The 27,048-nt window shown below is 46.8% G+C and overlaps 1 protein-coding gene across 7 annotated transcripts; it reads left to right on the top strand.

Moving 5' to 3' along the window:
* Window positions 1-433: 433 nt before the first annotated feature.
* arhgap40 (Rho GTPase activating protein 40) lies at window positions 434-23,797 on the top strand. Of its 7 annotated transcripts, none has more exons than XM_030375203.1 (15): window positions 434-673; window positions 10,221-10,495; window positions 11,290-11,516; window positions 12,673-12,745; window positions 13,583-13,725; window positions 15,293-15,458; window positions 16,700-16,791; window positions 17,258-17,335; window positions 17,933-18,092; window positions 19,273-19,355; window positions 19,916-20,125; window positions 20,260-20,403; window positions 20,906-21,057; window positions 21,587-21,642; window positions 22,442-23,797. In XM_030375203.1, exons 2-15 carry the CDS (start codon window positions 10,240-10,242, stop codon window positions 22,546-22,548), a joined length of 1,947 nt encoding a protein of 648 aa, XP_030231063.1. In that variant the 5' UTR covers window positions 434-673; window positions 10,221-10,239; the 3' UTR covers window positions 22,549-23,797. The 7 variants fall into 7 exon arrangements, with proteins under 7 accessions (XP_030231063.1, XP_030231064.1, XP_030231062.1 ...); XM_030375204.1 differs by lacking the exon at window positions 434-673 and adding an exon at window positions 1,598-1,776; XM_030375202.1 differs by lacking the exon at window positions 434-673 and adding an exon at window positions 5,009-5,373.
* The last annotated feature ends 3,251 nt before the right edge of the window (window positions 23,798-27,048 follow it).

The following is a 27,048-nucleotide window of genomic DNA, read 5'->3' as shown; positions in this document are numbered from 1 at the left end:
GTTATCTGTCCTCGGAATTGTCTCTCCTCTCCCTCCGCACTGTGGACACTGATATATGCGCCAGTTGGTAACCAGTTTGATTGTCTGAAGAACACACAACTAAGCAGGAATTAAATGTACATTCATGTTTCTTCTCAGAAACATGTATTTTCTGGAAAATATGTGGTAGCATTATATATGTATAATGATGTGTGCGTGTGCGCGTGCGTGCGTGTGTGTGTGGGCGCGTGTGATTGTGTGAGAGCGTGTGTGCGCGTGTATGTTTCCCCCCGGCCCTAACCTATTCAAAGTTGATACCTTGTTTACCTTATCCCCAACCTCTTTTCAACCTTCAACGCTACCTGAGTAGCGCGACAACGCACAATAATAAAGGCCATGCCTCCCGCCAACAGCATGACAGCGCCCTGGTGCGTCGTATCTCGGTGCGGTGATGCTCGGCGCCATGACGTCAGCAGCTCCAAGGTGAGGATAACGTAGATGGCACTATAGCCTACTACAGCCGTGGCTCTAACCCCGAGCAGGACAAGCCCCCACCGACCATCTGTCGGTTGTCACTTTGCATGGCGCTAAACTGTTAGCCACTGCTCCAGAGTCACCTTCGTGCTCGGGGGATCCTCGATCCTGTTCACCGAGGGAACCTCGCGCCTCTGGGGGCTCGATGCTATTTCCTCAGGTAAGGAACGGTCGCGCGCAGCGGATTCCTTTGTGTTCAGCCATTCATTTATTGGGCGGTGTGTAAAGACACATTAGCAATGCATGTTTGCAGATTACGATGTGTGCGTTCGCTTTCAAACAGTGATATTATCATTGGGCCTGCCTGCCATTTATTTTACTTGATTCGTTTGTATTGTTCATTTTCGAGTAGGAAAGCGTTTTGGGTTGCTAGGGTATCAGCACCGGTTGCTATGGTCTGCTGCTGTCTGCAGAGCACATCTACTGAAGGTAAAGAGCTTGTTTTTCGGGCTCCAGTTAACAGCATTGCCGTTATAAAAGCTTTATTCAGAGGTTAGAGATTACGTGCCGCAATTTGTAATTGTAATTGGCTGTAATTTACTTTTAATTCACTTTTGTAAATGTTTTAATTTCTGATTTTAATGGATTGAACTGTTAGCCTAATTTGATATGGGGAAATATTGAGACACCTGCTGACAGGGTTTAAGCAAGTGGCCTAGGTAAGCCTAGCTGCTTTATATATTATCTATTTTAACACCATCTAGCGAGAGGGGATTTCAGAAGATTTATATTGCTAGCACCAATAATTGTAGGCTACAACTGACATCTTCTTTGACTAGAGTGATCTGTGGCCTTTTTTTATTAAAAGTGTCAATCATGATTGATTAGCGCGAGTGGCATGCTTCACAGGAATATCTAGATAGCTTTGAACTGGAAATGTTTAAAGAAATGCCATTGAAGAAGATATGATAGATTTATTGCTTCAGCTACTTAGATAGCCTCGTCCTGTTGCTTTTGAGTTGGACATGATCCTACTGTCTGTGTGTGTGTTTGTGTGTGTGTGTGTGTGTGTGTGTGTGTGTGTGTGTGTGTGTGTGTGTGTGTGTGTGTGTGTGTGTGTGTGTGTGTGTGTGTGTGTGTGTGTATCAGTGTGTATCAGTGTGTCAGTGTGTGTGTGTGTGTGCCTTTGCGTATGCGCGTGTTTGTGTGTCTGTGCACTGTGTGTGTTCTCAGAAACAGGTATGTGCCCAGTGCATTACCTGTCGCATAAATCGGATAAATCTACGAGTGGCTGCGTAATCACCATTGCACGGATGATTAAAGGTGAGGAGGGGAGGAGGGATAAAATGCGAGTCTCATTTGATGTTTATCTACACCTTGAATGTTTCTGTTTGCAAGTCACAAATAAGAGCCATCTTGGTTCTGAATGTGAGGGTTATCATGTGTAGCGAGTAGGTAGAACAGGCTTTTCATGCCCTACTTTATTAAAGCTTGTTGATGTATGGCTGTACTATTTCCATTCCATCACAACAAACTTCGGCACAATTAATTTCAGCCACCTGATGAGTAGTCAAGTCTAGACTAGCATCTTGATGACAAGTCCTCAGGTGATTGCTATAGCTATAGTCATCAAGTGTTCAATTTGTTTTGATTTCCTGTTATGCGTAACACATACATTACACCCATACAATAAAACCACTGATCTAATGGCTTAACTACTACAGCTACCTTCACCTCACTGCCATCTTCTTCTCCTCTTAATCTGGCCAAGAAGGGGATAAACTGTGTTTGTAGGCCAAGAGGTCAAGAAGGTTGTGACAAGCCAACTGTAGGATCAAATGCCATCACGTTCTCCGCCTTTCCCTAGACTAAATGGGGGATCGAGAGAGAGAGGGAGAGAGAGAGAGAGAGAGAGAGAGAGAGAGAGAGAGAGAGAGAGAGAGAGAGAGAGAGAGAGAGACTCTAGTAAGTTGTGAACCAGAGAGAGGCACTGGGAGACATGCTATGATTTACTGAAGGATAAAAGACATAGACACAGATCTCAGGACAATTTCAATACCTATCAGAAATGAGCAGATAGCGTTGAGGCCCATCTGGATCAGGGATGCCTATAAGTCAACTTTGGCCCAACAACAGAGTGATAGTGAATAACTAGCTTGGTTAAGACGAGAAGAGCAGAGGAAATACTGAAGAATGACTGATGAGCCTGAGGAGTGGTGTGGACTAAAGGCATGGTCCTGAGAGTTTTAGTCCTGCTGTTTGCCTTGTCTGTATTGATCTGGCTATGGATGAACCAAGAGGTGGCTGGGGTACTGGACACCATGCTCGCATTCTCCTTTCCATCACATCATCAGTATCAGTCTAATGCCCTCGCCTCCCTTATGAAGACAGTTTGATGCCCCTGTAATGGTTTGCCACTCATGCATTGCGGTGATTAGGAATACATCAATATGACTGCTTATTATTGTAATTAAATCTGTAAATATCAGGCTGGAGAATATTTAAGCTCTAGTGCCCTGATAACTCCATTCATTGAATACTACTTAGCCACATCCATATTCTGTTAACGCATTAGGGTAATTATCCTTGTGATATGAATGGTTGTTAGTAGTGTAAGTGTGTTTATCTACCTTCTGCTTTAAGAGGAACTAATGCGAACATGCAGAGTGCAAAGACAACAAGGGTTGAAAGCAGAAAGGATCTTTAGGTGTAAAAAAATCAACTGAGGCAAATGGGTAAATAAATAATCTATAAATAATAAATAATTAAGAGTTATTTAACTGCCACAGCATTTCTCATACGAGACATGGCAAAATTACGTTTTGATTAGCCTAGGTTATGGTATATATGTTTATTTAGGACTTTACACTACAACAACTCTCTCAAAGCGTCAGCAAATGGCAGTTCTGCCAACAAGAAATCCAATAATGCATTCTGATGTACAAGCATCTTAAGGTGAAAAGACTTGACGTGCCAGCGATGCCGAAAGTGGTGCAGAAGGACATCTTGACAGCTTATTGTCAGGATGTCTATGCAGGGTTTCCATTGTGATTATGAACTTGAGCTCCCTTTCTGGCCAGGAGGAGGATCGATATTACTCATACACAGGATTGATTTAAGTTTTGCCTTAGATACGTTTCACTACTTGGATTTCTCTGCATTTAAGGGGCCACTCACACTAGGGCCGCGGCCCCTTGCCCGAGTTCATTTGCATACTAAAGTCTAGAACGTTTGGCTAGTGTGTCCAGACCACGCCATCCGTATTCCAGCACTGAACAGCCCCTTGGCCACGGCACACGGCACACTTAGCCTCAGGAATGTATTGTGCTCAAAGGTCCAACCGTTAATAACAAGCTTCTTCTGCATGTGACGTGTATGCTTGCGTATTGAGGAAATAATCATTCTTCCACATGACAAGCAGTGTAGGCACATGGTCCACTAGGCCCTGGGTCCTTCCCATTGTTGGAGCTAAAGCTGAAGATGCAGCCTTTAGTGATGGTTGTATCCATACTGTAGTGCATACCAAACATTCCCTTTTTAATTTAGGCAACATGTTTGAAATGAAGGAAAGTGGACATACCGTTATTGTATCTAGAGGATGAAGCTCTATTTGCATGGGTTCTGCGATGGATTTCCTTTTCATTTACTTTGGCTGGACATCATGAATTAAAGATTAAGAGAACTGTTCATGTGAGGAAGTTAAACCTGCTGTGTCGTGGCAGTGCTTCATGATACTGAAACTGGGATCTTGTTTGTCTTTAGGTATTATAAGCTTTATACACGATTGACCAATCTGATAGACATCACTGCTTGGTAAAGCACAGTGTTGTAGTATTCCAGTTGGGATCCAGCTTCGATATTTAGTTCAACAAAGGTTTAGAATTCTACAATATAAGTTTTACTCTTGAGAAGGTCTCATAGTACTGAGCTCCTTTTAGGATCTGCAGTTGAGAACAACACCACACAGTGTCACATGATATGATAGAACTTAGGAAGTCTTGTGGGTCCTGTTATTCTAAGAAGATAAAAAGGGTGGTGCTTGTGGTAAGTGGGTGGGATTGAAGTTATATCTTGGTGTCAGATGCAGACGTAGTCTATAGTGTTCTACTGTCCCATCATCTGCTGGTAAAGAAATCCCAGTGAGATAGACGATCCCCTTAAGTTACTCATTACGATTTTGTCAACTGATATCCTTTGTCGTCCGAGCTGTCATGTAGTCATAATTTGATGTTATTTACGCTGCTGTTATTTGGTGTTACGCAATGTCAAGTTTTGTTATGGAATAGAGAAAATAAATACAACATGCGCAATTATATTTAGTATTTTGTATTTTGTAAATCAGTTAAGGCATTCGCCTGGCTGGCGAATGCAGCTGCTATGGCCCCCACCCTGCAGCTGTCGCAGGCTCATGCCTCCATGCCCTACGCCCCAACTCTCTGTCAGCCATCTAGCCAGTTGCCTTCTGACCCCCCCCCCCCCTCCCCCCAACTCCTACACACAATCATATACACACACAAACACTCACACTCCCCGCTCGCATGTACACACACACCCACACACACCCACACATACCCCTGGCCCTCAGGCTCCCTTCCTGCCCCAGGATGCAACGCTACGCTGCAGTGACGCAGCGGTGTCCTTGTTCAATGTGTTTGTGCGGGCCAAGGAGACTGCAAGGGAACTGCCTGACGGACGGACGGACGGAGCAAGCGCCCGCCGCTTCCTACTCGCTATACGGCGTCGACCCTTCTCTTTATTGAGAGGCGGCGGTGGTCGTGGTGTTCGTGGTGGTTAGAGGCGGTGGAGGTTGGTGGGAGGGAGGGAGGGGGGGCTCAACGGCGGCAGGATGCCTTGGCGGAGAAGCGGACTGGTGGCCCGGCAGCTTCTCTTGGGCAGAGCCAACAGCCGGGCCAAGAGCAGGTAGGATTAATCCCTGATCTGATGGAGCTCTAGACAGTGGGCTGCTGCTGCTGCTGCTGCTGGGACTGGTCGTAGGGCTGGGGGTGGTGGTGGTGGTGGTGGTGCTTGTAGTGGTGCTGGTGGTGGTGCTGGTGGTGCTTGTAGTGGTGCTGGTGGTGGTGCTGGTGGTCGGGTGCTTTAGGTCCGAAGTCTGGGATCAGTGTGCTTTGGTGTTCAGTTGAAAGATTATTTGTGAGAGAGATGAAATGGTTATAAACATTTATATTTCAACTGTAAAGGTTGATTTATTATAGGCTATTAGTCATGAATTTTATGATATCCAATTCCAGGACAAACATTTGGCCTCTTTTAAGGTATTCATGCAAGGACATTTGAATAAGCATTGTACCTGCATGGTAATTCAACACTTTATTCGGAAATACTCAAGTTAAGAGGCTTAAAGTGGAATTCTGACAAAGGGATTAAAGATTGTTGCGTTCCAGCGTGGCTTTACCAGCGCTGGCCCGGTAGATTAGGCCTGTTCGTGACCACGCTGACTTGTGTTGTTATTCCCCTTGAGGTAGTGATTAATTAAAGACATGGCATTCTCCTTCATTCTTTTCTGCCGGCCTTTTCATTTCCTGTTGATATTTTTTGCGTTACTGTGTACGTCCTATTCACAGAGAACCAATCACGCCACTGTGACATTTGCAGCCTCCATCGTTTGTATCAACAATGGTGCGTTAACACGAGCCTTCTGGCAATTTAATGATCTTGGCAAGGCAAGGCAGGTTTAATTATTGTCACCTATAGTTTAAGAAAATGAGGACAAAGGCCAACCTGAACTATCCACATCCTCATTCTTCCTCCGACTGCAGAGGTAACCCAATACATTGCATGTATTTAGGTCATCCAGGTGATTATTTGTTCTGGCTTGAAGCACAGTTATTTTTTGTTAAATAGTTTACTTTTACATAACTTTTTTTTTAAGTCTATCCCATCGGGTGTTCTGTATTTGACTACTCTAAATCAGCACAGAGCCCTGGCATCAAAGCTCCTCTACTAAGCCTTTTTTTTACAAATGTAAGAGAAACAAACAGACAGACAGACTGCAATACAGGTCAGCATCTGGTTGTTTGGAAAAAAACATTGCATGGTGGGATTCCAGTTAGGATCGCAGAGCAACATTCAGATGGTGCTTAATGGAGTTGTGATTAGGTCATAGTAACAGTGGTATTGTTGACAAGCCTGTTTCACTTGAGGAACCAGAGCCTCTCCATGACCAGTTCTCTCTCTCTCTCTCTCTCTCTCTCTCTCTCTCTCTCTCTCTCTCTCTCTCTCTCTCTCTCTCTCTTTCTCTCTCTCTCCCTGTCTCTCTCTTTTAGTCTCGCTCTTTCCCTTTCTTTTCTCAATGGGACTTTGTCGTTTTCTCTCTGTTAACTGCTCACATGTCATACAGCAAAAAAAAGGAACAACACGTGACTACCAAGGGATTGTAGTAATAATTCCTGCCGGGTTCAGGTACGAGGTATCACTAGGCCTTAAACCACAAGTATGTCTATGTAGACATACTTTGCTCCACTCCTATTCCCATATATGGTGTGAATCAGTGTCGACGCTGTTGCTTGAACTGCAACAGAAAGTAGCAGTTGAACAATGTTTGGTTTGGCGTTTGCTCTTAAAAGTGTGGATTAGGCGACAAAAGGTCATCCTTTGAAACATCTGATGATGTCATTTTGTGTAACAGTATCTGCATTCTTCTCAAAAAAATACTAACATACCTTGCTTGTAGTAGATTCATAACAGCTGTGAGGCCCCCATGTATAAAATGCCTGCGTCATGCAAGCCGTGCCTAATGTCTATCAGGCCTGAAGAGGGTTAACAGTGCTGGGTTTCAACCAGTTGCGCATGGCAAACATGTCATTCATTCCCATATTTCAGTGTACCCAATCCCCCAAAGATTGGGAGAGGGTGTGTGAGGCCATTGAGGGCTACGTCTAGATGTAAGGGATACAGGCTTTAGGGGGCCCATAACTTTCAGGGCCGGGTGTGTCATCTTCTGGCAGATAAAACGGGAGGGGACAGGTATGAATGACGTGTTAATGGCTCGCGGTCACACCCCCCTCCTCCTCCCTCCTCCCCTCCCCGGAGGCCGGACCCATTTCTGTTCCCTCTTGCCTCACATTCCTATCAGAGCTTTGCTCTGCTGACACTCTGCACTCAAGAACCCGTTCAGAAGGAAGCGACGAAAAACCTCATCGGGTGTCAGTTGGTCTTATGACCCCCACCTACACACACACACACACCAACGTGTGCACATACGTACTGAGGAGCTGCGGAGGGATAGGAGGACCTCTTTGGATACGTCAGCAGCGCTACAGCTGGACTATAGACCCTCCAGCCTGAGTTGCCATGGCTAGTGGGGAAGCTGCGCCGGTGGCTCCCGCCACACACTTGGCTCTCAACAGACTCCATCGGTTTCGGATGCGTGGGGGCCGTCGTCCGCGCGCGCCCAAGAGCTTGAAGCACCGCAGCAGGTAGACAGGCTTATAGCAATGTTTTTTGATTTTGATTGAAACTAGCCTTCCGTTTGGTGCAGAGAGGACCCCATTATCTGAGAAGCAATTATTAGTAATAGGTAGTAGGAGTGTTTGGAATGTCATTCTCCGAATCTGTTTTGCATTGCTGCTTCATTGGGTGACGCAACCAAGTGTATAGATTCCCCCCCCGTGATCAATAATCGATTGATCACACAGCTCTGTGCTCTGCGGAGGTCTTGTGGTCGGCTGTCTACATGTTGTGTGACAGGGTGTATAGAGCCAGGCTGAGTGGGACTCTTGTTCTGTTTTTGCAGTTTCATTGCATCTATTGCATCTATTGCTAGGCTACAGTTCACTTTCACACATCTATATAATAACTAAGGGTAGCTTATCAAGTGCAGAGCTTCTCAAAGCTTCTCATTACTTTGAGGAATGGAAAAAATAAAGGTCTTTTTTTGCAACCAGGACCTCCGACTGTTCCCCCTACAAGATGTTTATGTGTATAATTACAAGCACAATATGTCATAAGAAATTAATAAATAATTTATCTATATTCATATATATGTTACACAGAAACCTACTTCAACACCTGGGGCAGGGAAGCACTTTTACAAACACTTCCCTTACACACATAATGCCTGCAGGGGTTTGAGACTGATTAGTTTTATTTGCTCCTTCCGTTTGTTCAACTTTTCAGCTCTAATTTCTTCTCCTCTATGTCCAACCAGACAAATGCAAGAGCTACGTGACTTGGAGAACTTCCTCATCCTTTACCTTAAGGTCAAACGTGTTTGATGGGTTGAATTAATATTTTATTTTGTTTATTCCATGCAATGAGTAGTGAATAGTGAGATGAATTGGTTTTATGTGTAAAAAAAAAAACTAAACATGAGTGTTATTAGTATTAATATGAGAAGTAATAGTAATCTAATGGAAATCGTTTATATACTTCTAGTTTTCAAATCATTATTGGCTAATTTCTACTAACTTTAAAACCAGCAGTAGCCTACTGTGAACACTCCGGGTCCTGCTGCATCAGCCTGTTGTGCTGTTCACAAGAACAGCAGGACTGGGCCTGGGCTTATGGTGGTCTTGTCGAGCCAATGGAGTCTTCTAAGCCCAGGTAGTCTCACAGGAGGGTGTTTTGGCTTGTTACAGCTGGGGGAGGCCAGATGTTGTACAAGAAAAAAGGTGCATGATGCTGTACCTATTGCTGGGTTATGTTCTATATATGACAATGTATTCCACACATTGTTGGCCCACATCAATCTATAATGAGGCTTGCAATGTCTAAATACAATGAGACGATTTATTTAGCGATCAAAAACATCTTGGACGAACCCCTTTCAATTACCTCATTGCATACTTCCGCAAACATAGACGAGCCGACTATGAATTCGGGGGGGTGTTGTGAGAAGGGGTGTGTCCCAAGAAGCGAGCCTTAGAAATGCAAAATGCAGAGACCACACAAACGCATCGAGGCAGATGTATTATGCAGACTCGTAAAATGTGACACGTCCACTTAGCAGAGCATCACACATGGTCACGTCTTATGGCCGGAGCTTGGTAGAGGCGCGAGCCGCGGCTCCGTCGAGTCTGAGCGCGCTGTCCTCCGCTGGGCTCTATGTGTCTCTTTGTTGTCCCTGGACATGGACCACCCGAGCCACGGATGAAAGGCGCTACCAGAGTTACGGCTTCAGTGACGTTGGTTATAATAACATGAAAACGGCTTAGTTTAACGACCGGTTTAAGTCGGTTTACATTGTGCATGACATCAGTCACGGTCGTTGCGCTATAAATTCTTCTTGTCTGCGGACTGAGGGCGTGTGTGACGCCCTTGGTAATACGGCATGTTCACAGTAAGGCAGTGCCATCTAGTGGTTAGAGATGGTACTATTGCCTCCCGGACGCATTTTGCACGAACAAAAGACGCCCCCCTCTTTGTGTGCACAGTCGCCTTCTCCGTTTCCCTCTCCTCGCATCATCCCTCCCTCCGTCCCACTCCTTTTGTCTCTCCTTCAACCTGGACTTGCCTCTTTTTTTTTGCATTCTATCAGTCTGCGCCGGCCTCATCTTCAGCCTTTTCTTCAGTGCTCAAGTGTGTATGTGTATGTTAGATTTCATTTGCTTAATTTCCTGTGCATGGGTTTGATTTCATTTTGAGTGTGTGTGTTAGTACCTGTGTGTGTGATTACTCACGTTGCACGTGTGTTTATGTGTGTGTGTGTGTGTGTGTGTGTGTGTGTGTGTGTGTGTGTGTGTGTGTGTGTGTGTGTGTGCGTGTGTGTGTGTGTGTGTGTGTGTGTGTGTGTGTATTGTTCCCGACAGAGATCCCTGCCCCTCCGAGATGAACCGGGAGCCCTGGGCCAGCAGCACACAGGACCCGACCGCCTCTGAGCACACACTGCACCCACGGGAGGAGAGCTCATCGCCGTCGGCAACCGAGCAGCAGCAGCAGCAGCAGCAGCATCAGGAGCAGCAGGAGCTGCCGGACAAGCTGTGTCTGGACTCCTTTTGGAGCGAGGTGGAGACCATTCGCCAGGGGAGTGGCTACGAGGCGGAGCTGGAAGAGCGTGCCAGGCGGGACTCCAGACAGTCGGAAGGTGAGAGCGAGCAGAGCGCCACCTGGTCGTATGGCTCCTTTCCTACGCTTAGCGGTTAGCTTGTGGCGTGTGGACCCAGCCTTGTCCTGTTGGAGGGGTCTGAATGGGAACGGTGAAGGGGAAGCCATGCGTGCGGATGGACAAGATTAGCCTCTGCTGCCATGCCAGTGAGGCTGAATAATTTAGTCTGTTTATCGGCCAGTGTTATGAAGGCTGTGCGACAGGGCAATAGTGTGCATTCACTCATATGCGTGATGGTATTAGGCTAATTATTCACCAGTGGTATCTTGCCTTGTGTACATTATACCATATCATTTATGAGTATATGGTGTATTTTTGTTGTGTGTTCATGTGGGTGTGTGTGTGTGTGTGTATGCATGCCATGCTTAATGTAATGTGCGCCCACAGTCGTCTCTGTTGCTGCCAATGAAGCGTTGAACCTACGTATGTGTCTGTGCATTCGTTTAGAATACTTGTGCCTCTGTGCATACTCATAAATGCCTCTGTGTGGCGTGTGTGTGTGTGTGTGTGTGTGTGTGTGTGTGTGTGTGTGTGTGTGTGTGTGTGTGTGTGTGTGTGATTGTGTGTGTGTGTGTGTGTGTGTGTGTGTGTGTGTGTGTGTGTGTGTGTGTGTGTGTGTGTCTCTGTATGTATGTGTATGTGTGTCTTTGTGTGTCACTTTGTATGTGTTTCTATGTGTGTGTGTGTGTGTGTGTGTGTGTGTGTGTGTGTGTGTGTGTGTGTGTGTGTGTGTGTGTGTGTGTGTGTGTGTGTGTGTGTGTGTGTGTGTTCAGAGGGGGAGCAGGAGGAGCAGTGGCTGGCTGATGCTGGTCTGTCCAACCTGCTGGTGAGCGAGGGTGCTGCGGAGGATGTGGAGAACGCCGTGCTGCTGTCGACGCTGACGCGCACGCAGGCCGAGGCCGTCCAGCGCCGGCTGGACTCCTACACGCTGTCCCTCCGCAAGAGGAACAAGCCCCCGCCCCGGGACGTCCGGGACATCTTCAACTCCCCCATCACTCAGGTACCACACCTTTCATATGAGCTTCATCAGGAGCACTATGAAGAGCTTTATGAAGAGCTTCATGGAGAACTTTATGCATTGCTTTATGAAAAGGTTTATTAAGCTTTACCTTGGGGCTTTTTTCAGGTTGTTGCTTATAAGATAGATTCTTTAAAGCAGTTTGTTTTCATAATTTGTTTCCTTGTTGGAACAGGAACATCTCCACATGCTTCTAATACTTTCATGAATCATTAAAATGATTAGAAATGTGTTTTGATTCTGTGCAAGAACCTGCTTTAGCTGCAAGATAGTCCATTTAATCCATGTTATCTGACGGTTACGGGATACCAATGATACCATCAACGGCATCGCTACTACAAACAGCTTACCGTCATAGTGCTAGATATCAGATGTACGCCCATAATCTACATCTAGACACAGTGTAACACGTATCTACTAACACCCTTCAGCCTCCCAGGGGGCAGGCCTTTGGTAATTGGGGGATAGTAGTTCAAGGACACAGTGGAGTGGTCTATTCCCCTGGTGGTCAGCGATGTCGTTTCAGTAGAACGACACCACGTTTAGCAGTCCATTCCCATGGTGCTAGTTGTCGGCAGGTCCCGGAAATGCTGTCGCCGTCGACCGGTGTGTGTGTGTGTTCGTGTGTGTGTGTGTGTGTGTGTGTTTCTCTGTGTGTGTTTGTGTGTCTGTTTGTGTGTGTGTGTGTGTGTGTGTGTGTGTGTGTGTGTGTGTGTGTGTGTGTGTGTGTGTGTGTGTGTGTGTGTGTGTGTGTGTGTGTGTGTGGCCTCACCTGTCATGTTCCATCTGTGGCCGTTGACTCACGGGGACAAAGAGGGCTTTCTGGTGTAAATGCCATGCTTTGTCCGGTCCATCTGAGCAGCCCACTGAGGGGGAGCCGACGTCCTCTGATTGTTATCGGCACTCTGTCAATGGGAACTAAAAAAAAAATATGTTGTTTGATATCGATAAACTCTGACCTGTATTCCCAGTGGTAAAATAAAAGGTTGTTTCTAAGTATCATTTCAAACAATACCTGGTTCACAGTTGTTTTTTGATTTGTGTTTGTTGTTGTTGCTCCATATTTTATGGGGTTCCTGTGTGTGTTTAGATTATCGGGTTTTATATGTGTACATTTTTATTTGTGCTCCTTCGCTAGACGTTTGGGTCCCAGCACGGTGAAGGCCGAGCTCAAGACAACATGGCGTCCGTGGCCAAATCACCGCTATCAGGTGAGAGCTCACAGTAAAACAGCCAAACAAGGATCGCCTCTAAGAAGTCTCAGCCAGTCAGATGAACAGCAGATCAGATGTGGTGTGATTGTGATTGGCTAGATGGTAATCATCTTTGCCTGTCCAGCTCAGGCCTACCGATAATGATGGATCCATCACTAGTTCACATTGATATCGATTATGATGAGATAAAGATGCCACTGAACATGGTTACTGTTTATAGTTCTAGGTTTACGATACCTGTCCTTTGTGAACAAGGTTATTGTTAGGAGCTTTTGGTCATGGTTAGTGGGAAGTATTAAACACAAAACCAGAAACACTCAAGGTGTCACAGCTCAACAATTGCCATAATCCATCTTTTTATAAATAAATAACTTGGGAAAGTTTGTCCAAATGTACACTCGGTTATAAAGTATTTGCATTATGTAATGGCTAGAGGGAGAATTTTCCATCGGCTGACAAATCTGATTAAGTTAATTGACGGAAACATTGCTGAAATTCTAGAGAACCTAAAACAGTTGAAAAAAATGATTTGGAAACCAGTTTGGCTCCTGCCTATGCCACATCTGATAGATGCCGTAGCTTCCCTGTCAGATACCCACATTCACACGCACATACACACACTGAAAGCTGCTACAACAGTGAAACAATTCAATGCAATCCAGGACATGAATTGGAACTAATATATAGTGTGTGTGTGTGTGTGTGTGTGTGTGTCTGTGTGTGTGTGTGTGTGTGTGTGTGTGTGTGTGTGTGTGTGTGTGTGTGTGTGTGTGTGTGTGTGTGTGTGTGTGTGTGTGTGTGCGTGTGTGTGTGGTTGTGTGTGCGCGCACACAGTGGTTCGTACAGAGCAGCAGCAGAGTGGTCTGAAGGAGGAGATCTTCATCACGGATGTGGCCTACTGTGATCAGGCAGCCATTTTCCTGAAGCAGGCCAAGCTCCCCCAGAGCAACAGCAGGAAAGAAGAAGGAACCCTGCCTGTAAGGCCACTCACACACTCTCCCACACTCTCCCACACATGTATCTCTCTCTCTCTCTCTCTCTCTCTCTCTCTCTCTCTCTCTCTCTCTCTCTCTCTCTCTCTCTCTCTCTCTCTCTCTCTCTCTCTCTCTCTCTCTCTCTCTCTCCTCCCTACACATACACTCACATATGGTCTTCCAGGTTTGGAGAGCATCTATTTACCATTTAAGGACAATGGAATTGCTATTGAGTGTCACTGTTATTATGCAGAGAATCCATGGGGAACAGGAAAACGTATGAAATGTTGCAACAAAATAATGTGACATAGTGGGCTACTTTTAACATTCAAGTGTTTAGGGAAGTAGATGCTGTGGATTCTGAAAACAATCAAAATATAATAACAAGGTTTGGATTTGACTCAAATTATGTCTTGGTTACTATTCTGAGAATGAGCTTTCAAGTATAAGAATGGGACCTTTATTCAGAATATTCGTACAATGTGTTTGGATTACAGAATTGTTTTTGGGCGTATTACAGCCTTGTGTGTGTTCATAGTTTGATGGCCCGTCTGTAATGAGCACACATACTTTATGATTTAATCCAGTTCTAATGAGCTGGCTGTTGTTTGTTAGATAACAGGGATAAACAGAGGAGATGAATGAGGGCTCTTAGCTCAGCACAATGGCATGTGTGTGTGTGTGTGTGTGTGTGTGTGTGTGTGTGTGTGTGTGTGTGTGTGTGTGTGTGTGTGTGTGTGTGTGTGTGTGTGTGTGTGTGTGTGTGTGTGTGTGTGTGTCATTTAGGTTTGAACACATTTCATAGTGAGATAGCGTCTCGACAGGAGAAAATGTACATGCCGTAAATCAGGGGTGTAAAAACACTTTCCAAATGTGGTGTGGATTCATCTCCCTAGCTCTGTTCTCTTCCTTAAAGATATATCCTACATTTTCTTCTTCTCTTTATCCAAATATGGAACATGGAACATCCAAATGTCCATCATTTTGTCCCCCCTCCCTGACTTATTCCATTACCTTGTCCATCTTGATTTCTCACTATATGTCTCTCTCTCTCTCTTTCTCCATTTCTCTTCCCTCCATGTCCAAGTCCATGAAGTTGTTTCTCCCTTAGAGATAGAGGTATGGGGCAAGAGGGGAAGAGGGGAAGAGGAGAAGAGGGGTAGAAAGTGTGTGAGAGAGAGAGAGAGAGAGAGAGAGAGAGAGAGAGAGAGAGAGAGAGAGAGAGAGAGAGAGACAGAGAGAGAGAGAGAGAGAGGGGTACATGTGTTTCTCTCTTCTCCTACCCTCTCTCTCTGCGCACCCTGTTTCTCTCTTTAAGCTCTGTTTCAGTGTATTATATGCACCAGGTCTGTATTTCTCTGACCACTTTCGCACAGGACTCAATTCTGGAACAAACTTTTAGAAAAATGATTGTGCGTCCGTCCCGACACGGCCGCGTGCTCTGGGCTTCAGTCTCAAAGCGTTGTGTGTCCCATTGCTGCAAACTCCACATTCCATTCCAGCTGTAAAGGACGGTCATCTGAAGCTCCCTCTGTCCGTCCCTCTCTCTCTCTCCCTCTCGGCCTCTCAGAGGGTGGTCTGCCCCCAGTGCCGCCTGGGCGTGACCCGGGTGCAGGACCTGTCCCCGGGGGACCTGAAGAAGGTGCGTCAGCTGGCGCTCATCGACATGACGGCGCTCAGCGACCTGCTGGAGCTGGAGGTCAAGAGGCAGAAGATGTCCAAAAGGAAGATGGCAGGTAGGCCGCGGACCGGAGTGAACACCCGCTCACAGGCATGCACACACGCACACACATTCACAAATATACACAAAAGTCACACGTGCACACATCCACGCACGTGCACTCATACACGCACGAATGCACGCACACACACACACACACAAAACAATAGACATGCTCAAAAGACACAAAAAAGACAGACATACAGACACATACACAAAAGATGGAGACAAGACAGACACACACACACACTCGCATATAGTTACCCTCATATCGACCCAGGAGCACAAACACAAACAAACACACACACACACACACACACACACACACACACACACACACACACACACACACACACACACACACACACAAAAGACACAAAAAAGACACGTACACCCATGTACACAAAGAAACAGACAAGACAGACACACACACATAGTTACCCTCACATTGACCACGCACACAGGAGCACACACAGAAACACAGAAACACACACAAGCACACACACACATGTACACAAAACACACATAAGCAAACAAACACAAAAAGAAAGACATACACCTACCTACACAAAAGACACAGAAAAGACAGACTCACCCACACACAACACACACACACACAGTTACCCTCACAGTAACCTACGCACACAGGAGCACACAGACAAACACACACACATACACACAGACACACACATACACAAAAGACACAAAAAAGACAGACATACACCCACGTACACAAAAGACACAGACAAGACAAACACTCACACAAAAAAACACACAGTTACCCTTACATTGACTTACACACACAGGAGCACACACACACATAAAAAAAAAGACGCACACACACACACACATAAAAGACAGACGTACACTCACATACACAGAAAAGACACAGACAAAACAGACTAATACACACACACATAGTTAAACCCACACCGACCTAAGCACACTCAAACACACACACACACACACACACACACACACACACACACACACACACACACACACACACACACACACACACACACACAAACATAAGCACAACACTTTGAACAGCAATTTAAAACCTACATAAAACAGAATGTATAACACCAGCTACACACCCAACCACAAAGATACACTTGTGCACACATTAGTGTGGCCACCAGAGGGCAGTGTTGAGCCCTGTTAGTACAGACGAATATACGATCAGGCAGAGGGAGTGTTGAAGGTGAAAGTAAGGTTGACAGTTATAACAGCCCACCGTTTTTCCCTCCTCAGAGAGCGCTCTGTTCGGAGTGCCCCTGGCAACGCTACTGGAGAACGACCAGAGAGTCAAGCCCAGCACCACCACACCTCTCCTCCTGCAGGCGGTGAGCACCAATCACCCGCTCGCTCAAGTCACCGTTTTGCTGTGATAATTTGGAGAGCTCATGTTGCATTGCAGCCCGAGCATATCATAAGTGGTCGGAGAATGAGTCATATGAAAGCAGGAATTAAATAGAACCAAACGGTCTTTCTCCTAATTATCGCATTTATTTTTTGATTTGATTTGATCTTAATGTGGTTAGCTTCAGTATACATTATTTATCTAATTAATGCCTCCAACATCTATGTTCTTTCCCACAACATATTCATTGTTTTGTTGGACGGCTTACCAGAATTCATTGTAATGTCTGCATCTGGGCCACACCCTGGCTGTGGTATCAGTTACCAGGTACCACCAGCGGGGGCAGCCAAGCGCTACATATCACCCGGCAAATCAAATGACTCTTTCCAGCTCCTTTGCTTGTTCCTCATGCCTTATGTCATTGAATTTGTTTCTATTTGTTTCTGCAGTTGCTGTCGTTCCTGGAGAAGAAAGGGGTCGAGTCTGAGGGCATTCTGCGGGTACCCGGCTCTCAGTCCAGAATCAAGGTGACCCAACTGTCCCTCTCTATGAAACATGACGTAGCAATAGCAGTTGTAGTATTAGTAGTAGTAGTAGTAGTAGTTGTGCCTTTGAATCTAGCAGGGACTGTCAAACAATGAACTACTAAGTAAAATGAATGTACTTGCTAGTTGGTTATTTACCAAAATTGTCTGAACGTGTTTGGTCTCTCAAACATAATCAGCAAACATCAGCAGTATACAGGAGGGTGTGTATACATCTTAAACCTGATCACAGGTCCCTTCAATCGACTACCTTCACGGGTTCTTTGTAGGTGACATATGATACCACCAGGCGTGAGTGTGATAAGCCGTCACAAGCTGGGGAGAAATTCTGCCTCTTCTGACATCACAAGTGGGCGTGTCCACCTATAGATCAGTCTACCAGCCTACCCAGTGGACTGTAGCCAACGTTACTCATCTAAACTGTACACATCGAGGTGGACACACGCAACTGCGACGTCAGAAGAGGCATACTTTCATAACGTCTTGTAACGGCTAACCTCACCTTAGAGCCTCAGCCTGGGGGTGTGAGCACCATGAGCAACATGCTGACGTGTGTCTCCTCTCCCTCTCCTCCCCAAGCTGCTGCAGCAGACCCTGGAGACCACCTTCTACTCCGGGGGGGTGGACTGGGACGAGGTCAGCCCCAACGACGCCGCTGCCCTGCTCAAGAAGTTCATCCGGGAGCTTCCGTCGCCGCTGCTCACCGCTGAGCACCTCAACACCTTCAGCGCCGTCAGAGGTGAGTCGCAGGGCCCCGGCCCCGTCCCCCAGGCCCCGGCGCCCCCCAGGCCCCGCCCCCCCCAGGCCCCGGCTGGCTGCCTATTGGCTGTTGATCACAGTGTGATCCCAGTGTGAGGGGGAGAGGAGGTTTGCCCACCAAGGACCCAATATGGCCGCTATGTGAAATAGAGAGAGATGGATATTGTTCTTTAATGGAGATTGAAATTTGTCGTCCCGTGTACACAAAACAGTGGAATAATCAATATATAGAAATGGTGTTATCTGTGGTTTTATCTATTTTCCTTTGGTATAGTGTTATCAATAACTAGGGGCATTGTTTTTGTTGGTCTTTATTTATTATTTGAGTTCGACTGGTAAACATTAAAAAATTGTAATGCATCCAAGTATTTTTAATAAAACCCGCTGATTAGACATTAGAGAGTCGCCATACACAATGGAAATGTTCTGTGTCTTTTGAGAAGACCATCTCGTCAAAGGAGTGTCCTTCATTAAGACCCTACTCATCCCAGCCTGGGCACTTCATCTGTGGCTAATCAACCACACAACAATCACCTCCTCCTCCCCCTCCTCCTCCTCCTCCTCCTCCCCCTCCTCCTCCTCCTCCTCCTCCTCCTCCTCCTCCCCCTCCTCCTCCTCCTCCTCCTCCTCCTCCTCCTCCTCCTCCTCCTAGGCTCTGCTCAGCCACTCCCTACTCTCTCGAATGGAGGGAGTCTGTGTCGTTAACGTTCACTGCGATGCCCCACCTGTCCTTAGCTTATCTCCGTGGCTCTCACTAAGATGATCCTCCATTAAGATGTATTGGGCTGATAACCCGATTCTTCTGCAGCGTTGTGTCGAACCCAAAAGGTTCAACGACTTGAACTTAAAAGTGAGTCTCTGGAACAAAGGCAGTGTACTACAGGGTTAGATGTAGGGCTGTGGTGCATGCGGGGTGGGAAATGAGTGTGTTTTGGTTGCTGGTGATGAATGATGTGTATGAGCACCAAGACATACGCTAACAAAATCCTAATGGCCGGCTGTCACAATGCCATTAATCTTTTACACATCCTATTATTCTGGGGGCAAACCGAGAGGAAATGAGTACTGTGTATGACGGTGTGTGTGTCTGTGTGTGTGGGGGTGTGTGTACACTCACAATCTCTTATTAATATATATGTTCTCCTCTTCTTTCCCTGCAGACATTACAGAGCTGAAACAGAAGCTCCACATGTTGAACCTGCTGATCCTGCTGCTGCCAGAGCCCAACAGGAACACACTCAAGGTATATATACACACACACATACACACACACACACACACACACACACACACCCCCTCACCCTTACCCTCACACTCACACTCACAGTCACACTCACACTCACAATCGCATACACATAAACACAAACACGGTGTGTGTGTCTGGCCAATCTGTGCGTTTGAAGGCCCGCGGGCCCTGTACGCACGCCTGCACGCACACACGCACCGGCATGCTTGCATGACTACTTCCATGTGGTGCTGTCGTTCTGCATATCCGTGCTCTGCTTCCGTGACTTCACCATCTCCCCTCTCTCCTTTGTCTCTCTCTCTCTCTGTCTGTCTGTCTGTCTGTCTGTCTGTCTGTCTGTCTGTCTGTCTGTCTGTCTGTCTGTCTGTCTGTCTGTCTCTCTGTCTGTCTGTCTCTCTGTCTCTCTCTCTCTCTGTCTGTCTGTCTGTCTGTCTCTCTGTCTCTCTGTCTCTCTCTCTCTCTCTCTCTCTGTCTCTCTGTCTCTCTCTCTCTCTCTCTCTCTCTCTCTCTCTCTCTCTCTCTCTCTCTCTCTCTCTCTCTTCCCCCCCCCCCCCCAGGCCCTGCTGGAGTTCCTCAGCAAGGTGGTGTCGAGGGAGAGGAGGAACCGGATGACCCTGTGGGCGGTGGCCACCATCATGGCGCCCAACCTGTTCCTGCACAAGGCCGTGCCCAGCCGGCTGACGGACGGCGGCGCCGAGAAGGGCCACGCCGAGAAGGCAGCCGACATCATGAGGCTGCTGATCCGCTACCAGGACCTGCTCTGGACGGTCAGTGGTGCCCCCCCTGGGGGCCGGGGGGGGAGGCGGGACGCAGTCCGACAGTGGCGGCCCCTCAGTGACATGGTGTCGAATGGAACGGGAGCCCACGTCCGCCCCCTTACGCGCTGTTTCTCTGACCTCAGATTCCCAACTTCCTGATGAGCCAGGTGCGCAAGCTGAACGAGAACAGCAACCGCCGCTACCAATTCTACGACCGCCGCATCAAGAACCTGCTGAGGAAGATCCACACGGACACCAGAGACAAGCCCGAGAAGAACACCTCAGAGGTCTGTCCCCCAGTCTTTACACTATGTCCTATGTCCTAGTTCTGACCAGAAGAACACCTCCGAGGTCTGTACCCCAGTCTGTACACTATGTCTCATGGCTTATCCCAGATTCATCCACAATAATTCTGTTATGATGACGAAGACTATATTTAAGAAACAGATTATTTGGGTCACCCCGGTGGCTCAGCGGGTAGAGCGTGTACCATACAGGCTCAGTCATGAACGCAGCGACCTTGGTTTGATCCTGCTCCTGCTCTTTTGCTGCATGTCCTCCCCTTTGTCTTCCATACATTCATCTTGATCTCACTCTATAATAAAGCATGAAGAAGCATAGAAAGCGATTATTATTTTATTTAATCATTTTCTAAGAACTTGCATCCGCACAAAATCCTGACACCATTTTCCGCTAGAGTAAATTTGTAAAGCATCCCAATTGATTGCGTTTCCGCGATGCGTACGACTGGGCTTGACGTAGAGCCCTTGTGTTGGTGCGGTGGTGCAGCCGTGCCGGACGGTGAAGGTGCAGGTTGGAGACCTGGTGAGCAGCACCATGGAGGTCCAGGTCACCGTCACCTCCAGGGCCTCGGACCTGCTGGCCCAGTTCCACAGGCAGTTCCTCCGCAGCCCCGACAAGAGCAAGGGCAAGCTACGGCGGTAAGGAGGGCTCTATATACGGTCAACATGTGGGGCACTCGTTCCCTTATTCCTCATTTCCTGCATGGTGAACACTCTATAGTACACTATTGCTACAGTGTTTAAGTATAGGGGAATGAGTTTAGGGGGAATTCAGGCACTAATAATCCCCCGGAAATCTAGCGGTTAGACTAGATTAGAGTGCATTATGGGTATTAAGTAGTGCACTAAATGTTGACCCAGATTTGTACGCTCACATTTCACTACAAAACGCCACAAAATGGTGAAACCTTAAATGCTGCACTATCATGAATCAAGTCAATCCATCTCCAAAAGGGTACATTCGAGGAGATAACCTTTTGCTAAATCGTCAGTGGTACTTCCTAGCGTGACAAACTCTAAGGAGTGAACAAACATGCATTGATTATTGTTGTATGATTGTATATGTAATGACCCTAACAAAGCATGCCTGACCAAAACAATTACCAAAAAATGATTACCAAAATATGAACATGATAATAATAATAATCCTAATATCCCATCTCCATAGGAACGGCTCCACGGTCTATCCGGACTGTGCCATCTATGAAGTTGGGGGGAACATTGGTAGGTAGAAACCACGCAAACATCAAAGTCCCTCTCCTAATCTGAGTGGAGAGTGGGTAAAATGTGCATGTCTTTCTGCTCGCTGGGCTAATGAGGGCGTACGCATTGAACTGATGGCGTGAAGCGCCAGAGAGAGAGAGAGAGATCCAGGCAGGGCATCTGCAGCTATCCGAGCAGACAAATGCTCATCGCACACATGTAGAGCTACGTGCCTAGGCAGCGGGCTGGCTGCACAGATGTACCGAACAGCGGACACCTGTCGGTAGCTGTCACATAGTTTGATTCAAGTTTACCTTTGTGCAGGGGGAGGCAAGAAATTAATAGCTTCGTATCCCATGTTTTCACTCCAGATTATGCTGGATTATGTTTTTCTTCATAATATTACGATAAGGGGCATGTTGGATTGGATTCTCAAGCAGGCGTGTACGTATCCAAGAGGTTCTGTGAGATTCCGATTTAGCTTGACATATCTCAAAGATTGTTGTCGATCAGTTCAGCAGTACTAGAAGATACAAGAAGCAGTGTTATATTAGTGACGGATAACCGGTAGTTTGGTGTCAGTGAATCCTACCTGAGCCTTACTGATGAGGGCTATGGAGGACAAAAAAGGTTGGGTTTGTTGCCCTAGAGATCATCTTTGCTGTTAACAATTCTGCCTCGTGCTAGAACCTAGAAACATGATTTAGTTTTTTTGACATTCCCTCTAATGTTTGCTCAACTTCCGATGTCCTGTCTTGCTTTTTTGATGTGTGTGTGTGCGTGTGCGCGTGTGTGTGTGTGTGTGTGTGTGCGCGTGTAGGTGAGCACTGTGTGGACCCCAACACACACCTTCTGGACCTTTACAACAGCAACCCTGCAGGAGAGTGGGTGATCAAGATGAGGCCCAACGCAAGCAGAGGGCTGTGATGGCACCCCCCACCCACCACGCACCCCACCCATCCACACCGTCACCCAATCCATCACCCACCCCATCGCAGGACAGGGACCCCCTGTTTTATGACTTTCTCCGGGCCGAGACACAGACGGGGGAGGGGGGGGGGGGGGGGGGGATACGAATGGTTGTATAGTAGTCCCGCCCACCACGCCCCTCACCATCCCCCCACATCGCCCTCCTCCGCCCTCCCTCCGCCGTTACTTTCCCCCCCGCGTTACTGCGGCGTCGCACTGCAGCAGTAGCAGCCAGGTTTGGTCACGTGACTCAGGACTTCCAATCGGGAGCCGGAGGGGAGGGGAGGGGGAAGGGGAAGGGGAGAGGAAAGCGACCATTTGGCATGGCAGCGATGCTCTGGGGGCGATAGACCCCGACCACGAGAGAGAACAGATGGGGCCCTGAAGCTCCCCGAGCGAGGAGCGGCAAGCGGCTGCATACCATCACGGAGGACGCAGCGGCCCAAAGTGGAACCATTTTTCGCTGTGTGTCCGGCCTGTCACCCCCCCCACCAAAAGTGTTTGTTCATATCAGTGGAAAGCCGGTGTAGATCCCTCATTCGTTGGTTTCCTCTGCTGCCAGGGAGGAGGGGGGAGTCCTGCTCCTTCACTGACATTATCAAAACCAATGAACATGTGCGGAGAAAACAACAGACTTTCTTTTTTCTTTTCTTAAAACGCCTTCGTACCGAAGGCCTTAGTGTCTCATCCTCAACGGCACCTTTTTGTACTCTGTAAAAAAAAAAAAGGGAGTGGACAGGGACAGAGAGCGGAGCCGGTCTCCAGCCTTCTGTCTCATTTTTATGTGTTGTTGTTGTTTTTTTACAATGTCGAGTTCCCGAAGCGACTCTTGTGATGTCGAAGTGATTATTTATATTAAGGATGTGATGATGATGATGATGATGATGATGTTGTGGTTGTTGCGTCTGTATTGCTGAATGTATTGTATTCATGATGAGTAACTTTAGGACGACCACAGAGTTGTGTCCCTCAGTAGCTTGGGGGTCGTGTGAATATCATAATGAGAATGTTCCCTTACATGTATGTTATTCGTTTTTGTTTGCTTCCAACTTGTCTCTCTCTCACCAGTGTATTGTATTTCATCCAAACAACTAGCAGTACTCCTTAACTAATCACATTTCACTTGTAAATATTGCTTGTTCTTGCTCAACTCCATCTTGAATGAACGTTGAAATAGACATACTGGCTGTTGTGGCTCATTTCACTGTATCGCCTCTGATTGTATTTCTTCCATGCTCATAACACACACACGCGCGCAGACGCACACGCACGCACACACAGGACGCCGTTCGAGAGAAAAGCAATCGAATACAGGAAACGACTCGTGCGCCTTGTCACTTATTAGTCCAGATGGGAGCCATGTTGCGGTGGGGAAGGGTGCGGCGGCGCCTGCCCGCCGCCATTTTGTGAGTAAGCGAGCGAGTGTGAAACTCGATAGATGGCGTAATGACAGGCCGGGCTTGGCCGCATCCATCACCCTCCCTGGCTTCCATCTCCCGTCCGTCCCCCTCCCATAATGGCCCATAATGACGCTGTCGCGGTGCCTGCACCCGCACAACGCTGCAGATAAAGGAGAAGGTAATAAATGGCTGTTATAAATTCTACTGGCCCTCCTGCACACCACACTGTGCGTATGTATGTGTGTGTGTGTGATTTTTTGTGTGTGTGTATTTGGGGGGTCGTTCATGCATGTATGTGTGTGAGGGTGATAATGTATGTGTGAGTGTGAAAGTATGTGTGTGGGTGTGCAAGCGTGTGTTTGTGTGTGTGCGTGTTGGTTCGCCTCTGTTTGTGTGTGTGGGTGTTTGTGTGTGTGTGTGTGGGGAGGGGGGGGGAGAGAGTGTGCTTGTGAGTGTGTGCATGTGTGTCGGAGTATGTGTGTGTGTGTGTGTCGAGCTTCATTACACAAGTCCAATCGGGCCGTCCCAGGGTCCAAGGCACAGTTCAGTGCCCCGGCACAAAGCACGGCTGATGATGGAGACTCTGCTGCTGCCTTCTGCTGACAATAATCAAGTGAACTAGGTCACCTTCTGAAGCCCCCCCCCTCCCCCCAGAGGGCTTCAGCAACGTGTCACTGTATACTACACCACCATGGAACCTGCGCACACCACACACACCACGCACGCGCACACACACGCGCACACGTCCAGTGTGAGCAGACACAAACCTTCATGTGAACTATGTACAGAGGGGGTGATTGAATAGGTGTGACCCACAGGGTGTGTGTTGCTGAGTCAGATCCGGCTTCTGTATGTGAGCCTGATGTGATTCTTCATTCTCCAGGGCAGAATATCGAATATGGTTGATATCAGTGAAACAGTGCTACATAGTGTGTATAAGGAATAGGTTATATTGTGGATATGTGTTTGATGCTAGAGAAAGGTATACAGCCTGGCATTGTTTCCAATGCCTCAAGTTTATTTCAATGGCCAGTAGCTAACAGAAATTGTAGGCAAGTATTTATTTGTGTACCTATTTTGGTGACATCTTTTTTTGTATTTTGTTTAAATTATTGCCAATATATATTTCCAAATATGTATTGCAACCTTATTTAATTGTTCCAGTCCAAAAGGAATGGCTATTAAAAAACAATTTATGATGCATTATGTCCACATCTAACCTCAGTCTTTTTTGTACAGAAGTGACAGACGATGACTCAATCTTATATTTTCTAGATTGTGTTCATGTTATTTTATTCTCTATAATACTAGAACACCAGTGAGCCAGACACCGCGACAGGCGAAGGCTCCTTCAGCGGGCTGTAGATCTAAATGACTGTAATCAATGGATGAATAGCAATCAGCCGCTTTGTCTGAGCGCGCGCCCGCAGAACGCCTGACCCCTGAGTTCTCTCCGCCAATCAGCCGCGTGAGTTCCATTCACAGCTAATTACGGCCTGCACTCAGAGGCACGCCGCTCCCGGGCTCCTGACGGAGGAGAAACGGGCATGTCCTGGTTTATTTTATTTTCCCTTGAATGGGGATTAACTTGTGACATGGAATGGCAGAATAGCCTACACTGCTGTTAGGGAGATGTTTATTTCCCCCCCAGGTAACTGATGTCTGATGTTTGGCTATTAGCGACCCCAAATACCTTTCGTGTGTGATGCGCTAATCACAGACCAGAAATTGTTGCAGTTCTTATTAAGATACATACATACATGATAACTTAATAGCGTAGGCTACTTCACAAGGAATTACTCATGATCTAAGAAAATAGAGGTTGGCCCTTTTGGAGACTGCAATCTCCATTCTCTATAACCCCCCTCCTCTTCTCCCCTCCTTTCTCAAACTCTCTCTTCCATCTTCTGTTCGCAGCCAGGGGTGAAATCCAAGCGTTTATCTGTAGCATCCAGCCCCAGTGTCTCCTAGCAACGGAGAACGGATCATTTAACCGCCTCATGGTCTATTTTCTCCTCCAGTTTCCGCGCGTGTGCCAACCAGCTTTTTATATTCATGTTCGATGTGCTCAATTCAGAATCTTAAACTATACCAACGCATTTTTTTTGTGTTGCACTTGTCGTCGTCCCCTCCCGCCTTTTAGAAGCACTCAAACCCTATCAATGGTCGCACTTGAGGCGGACAGACAGGCAGGAGTGGCTGCGCTGTCAGCGCGTGTCACTCCAGGATTCAGCAGGTGCATTGAGCGCGCGCACAATCAATGCGGGACGACAGGACTTGGCCCTCGGTCTGAAAGCCTCGCGCAGAATCAATTAGCATTTAAATTAATGAAGCGCGTGACGAAGAGAACGCTATCTCTCGTGGAGAGGCAGACAGGCCAGCAGTTAGACAGGCAGGCCGCGCGCAACTGGGTGTTGATAATTCTGCATGGAGGGGCGCTCTGATAGGGTCAAAAGAACATCAGAGATATTCAAATGTCCATTTAAAAGGCACGTTTTAAAGGAAACGAATTTAATTAAAAAGAGATACAATAAATATACACAATATGTCAAAAAATAGCAGAGCTCATAAAATAATATTTCCATATAAAAAGTGCTGTTAATAAAATGTATAATTAAAGATAAAAAGACTGAATGAAAATAATCTCTTTATCAAGCAGTGTCCCTCGCAGCAAATATGCTGAAAGGAGGCCTTATCCGTTTCAGATAACCCTGGATGAGAGATGTATCCAGCCAATTATAAATGGGGATTTAATGTAGCTCTTCTGGATGTTTTATTAAAAATAAAATTTTCATCAATTCAGAGAAAGGAATGGCCCGATTCTAGTTTTATTAGTGCAGCAAATAAAATAAAATGAAAAGAATAAAGGAATATGCCTGCTGTGGTATTACCCTAATGATTTTAAAGCGAACAATGGTTTGTAGCACACACCAAAGGGGGTCCAGGCTTACACACACCCCGGGCGGCGTGCACTTGATTCAGTGACGACATAAACAGTGCCACATGCAGGTATCCGTATGTGTGTGTGTATTTTATTTGACGCCTTCAGATGAGTGAA

The sequence above is a fragment of the Gadus morhua genome, chromosome 13 (genome assembly GCF_902167405.1).
Source record: "Gadus morhua chromosome 13, gadMor3.0, whole genome shotgun sequence".
Classification (NCBI taxonomy): Eukaryota; Metazoa; Chordata; class Actinopteri; order Gadiformes; family Gadidae; genus Gadus; species Gadus morhua.
This window is presented reverse-complemented; position numbering and strand designations above follow the sequence as displayed.

Bases quoted from the DNA above. Each gene is read 5' to 3' on its own strand.
- arhgap40 (XM_030375198.1), top strand. From the start codon at position 9,743: ATGTTCACAGTAAGGCAGTGCCATCTAGTGGTTAGAGATGGTACTATT. The intron at 15,459-16,699 runs GTAGGCCGCGGA...TTCCCTCCTCAG, and splicing joins GTCCAAAAGGAAGATGGCAG to AGAGCGCTCTGTTCGGAGTG. The intron at 20,126-20,259 runs GTCAGTGGTGCC...CTCTGACCTCAG, and splicing joins ACCAGGACCTGCTCTGGACG to ATTCCCAACTTCCTGATGAG.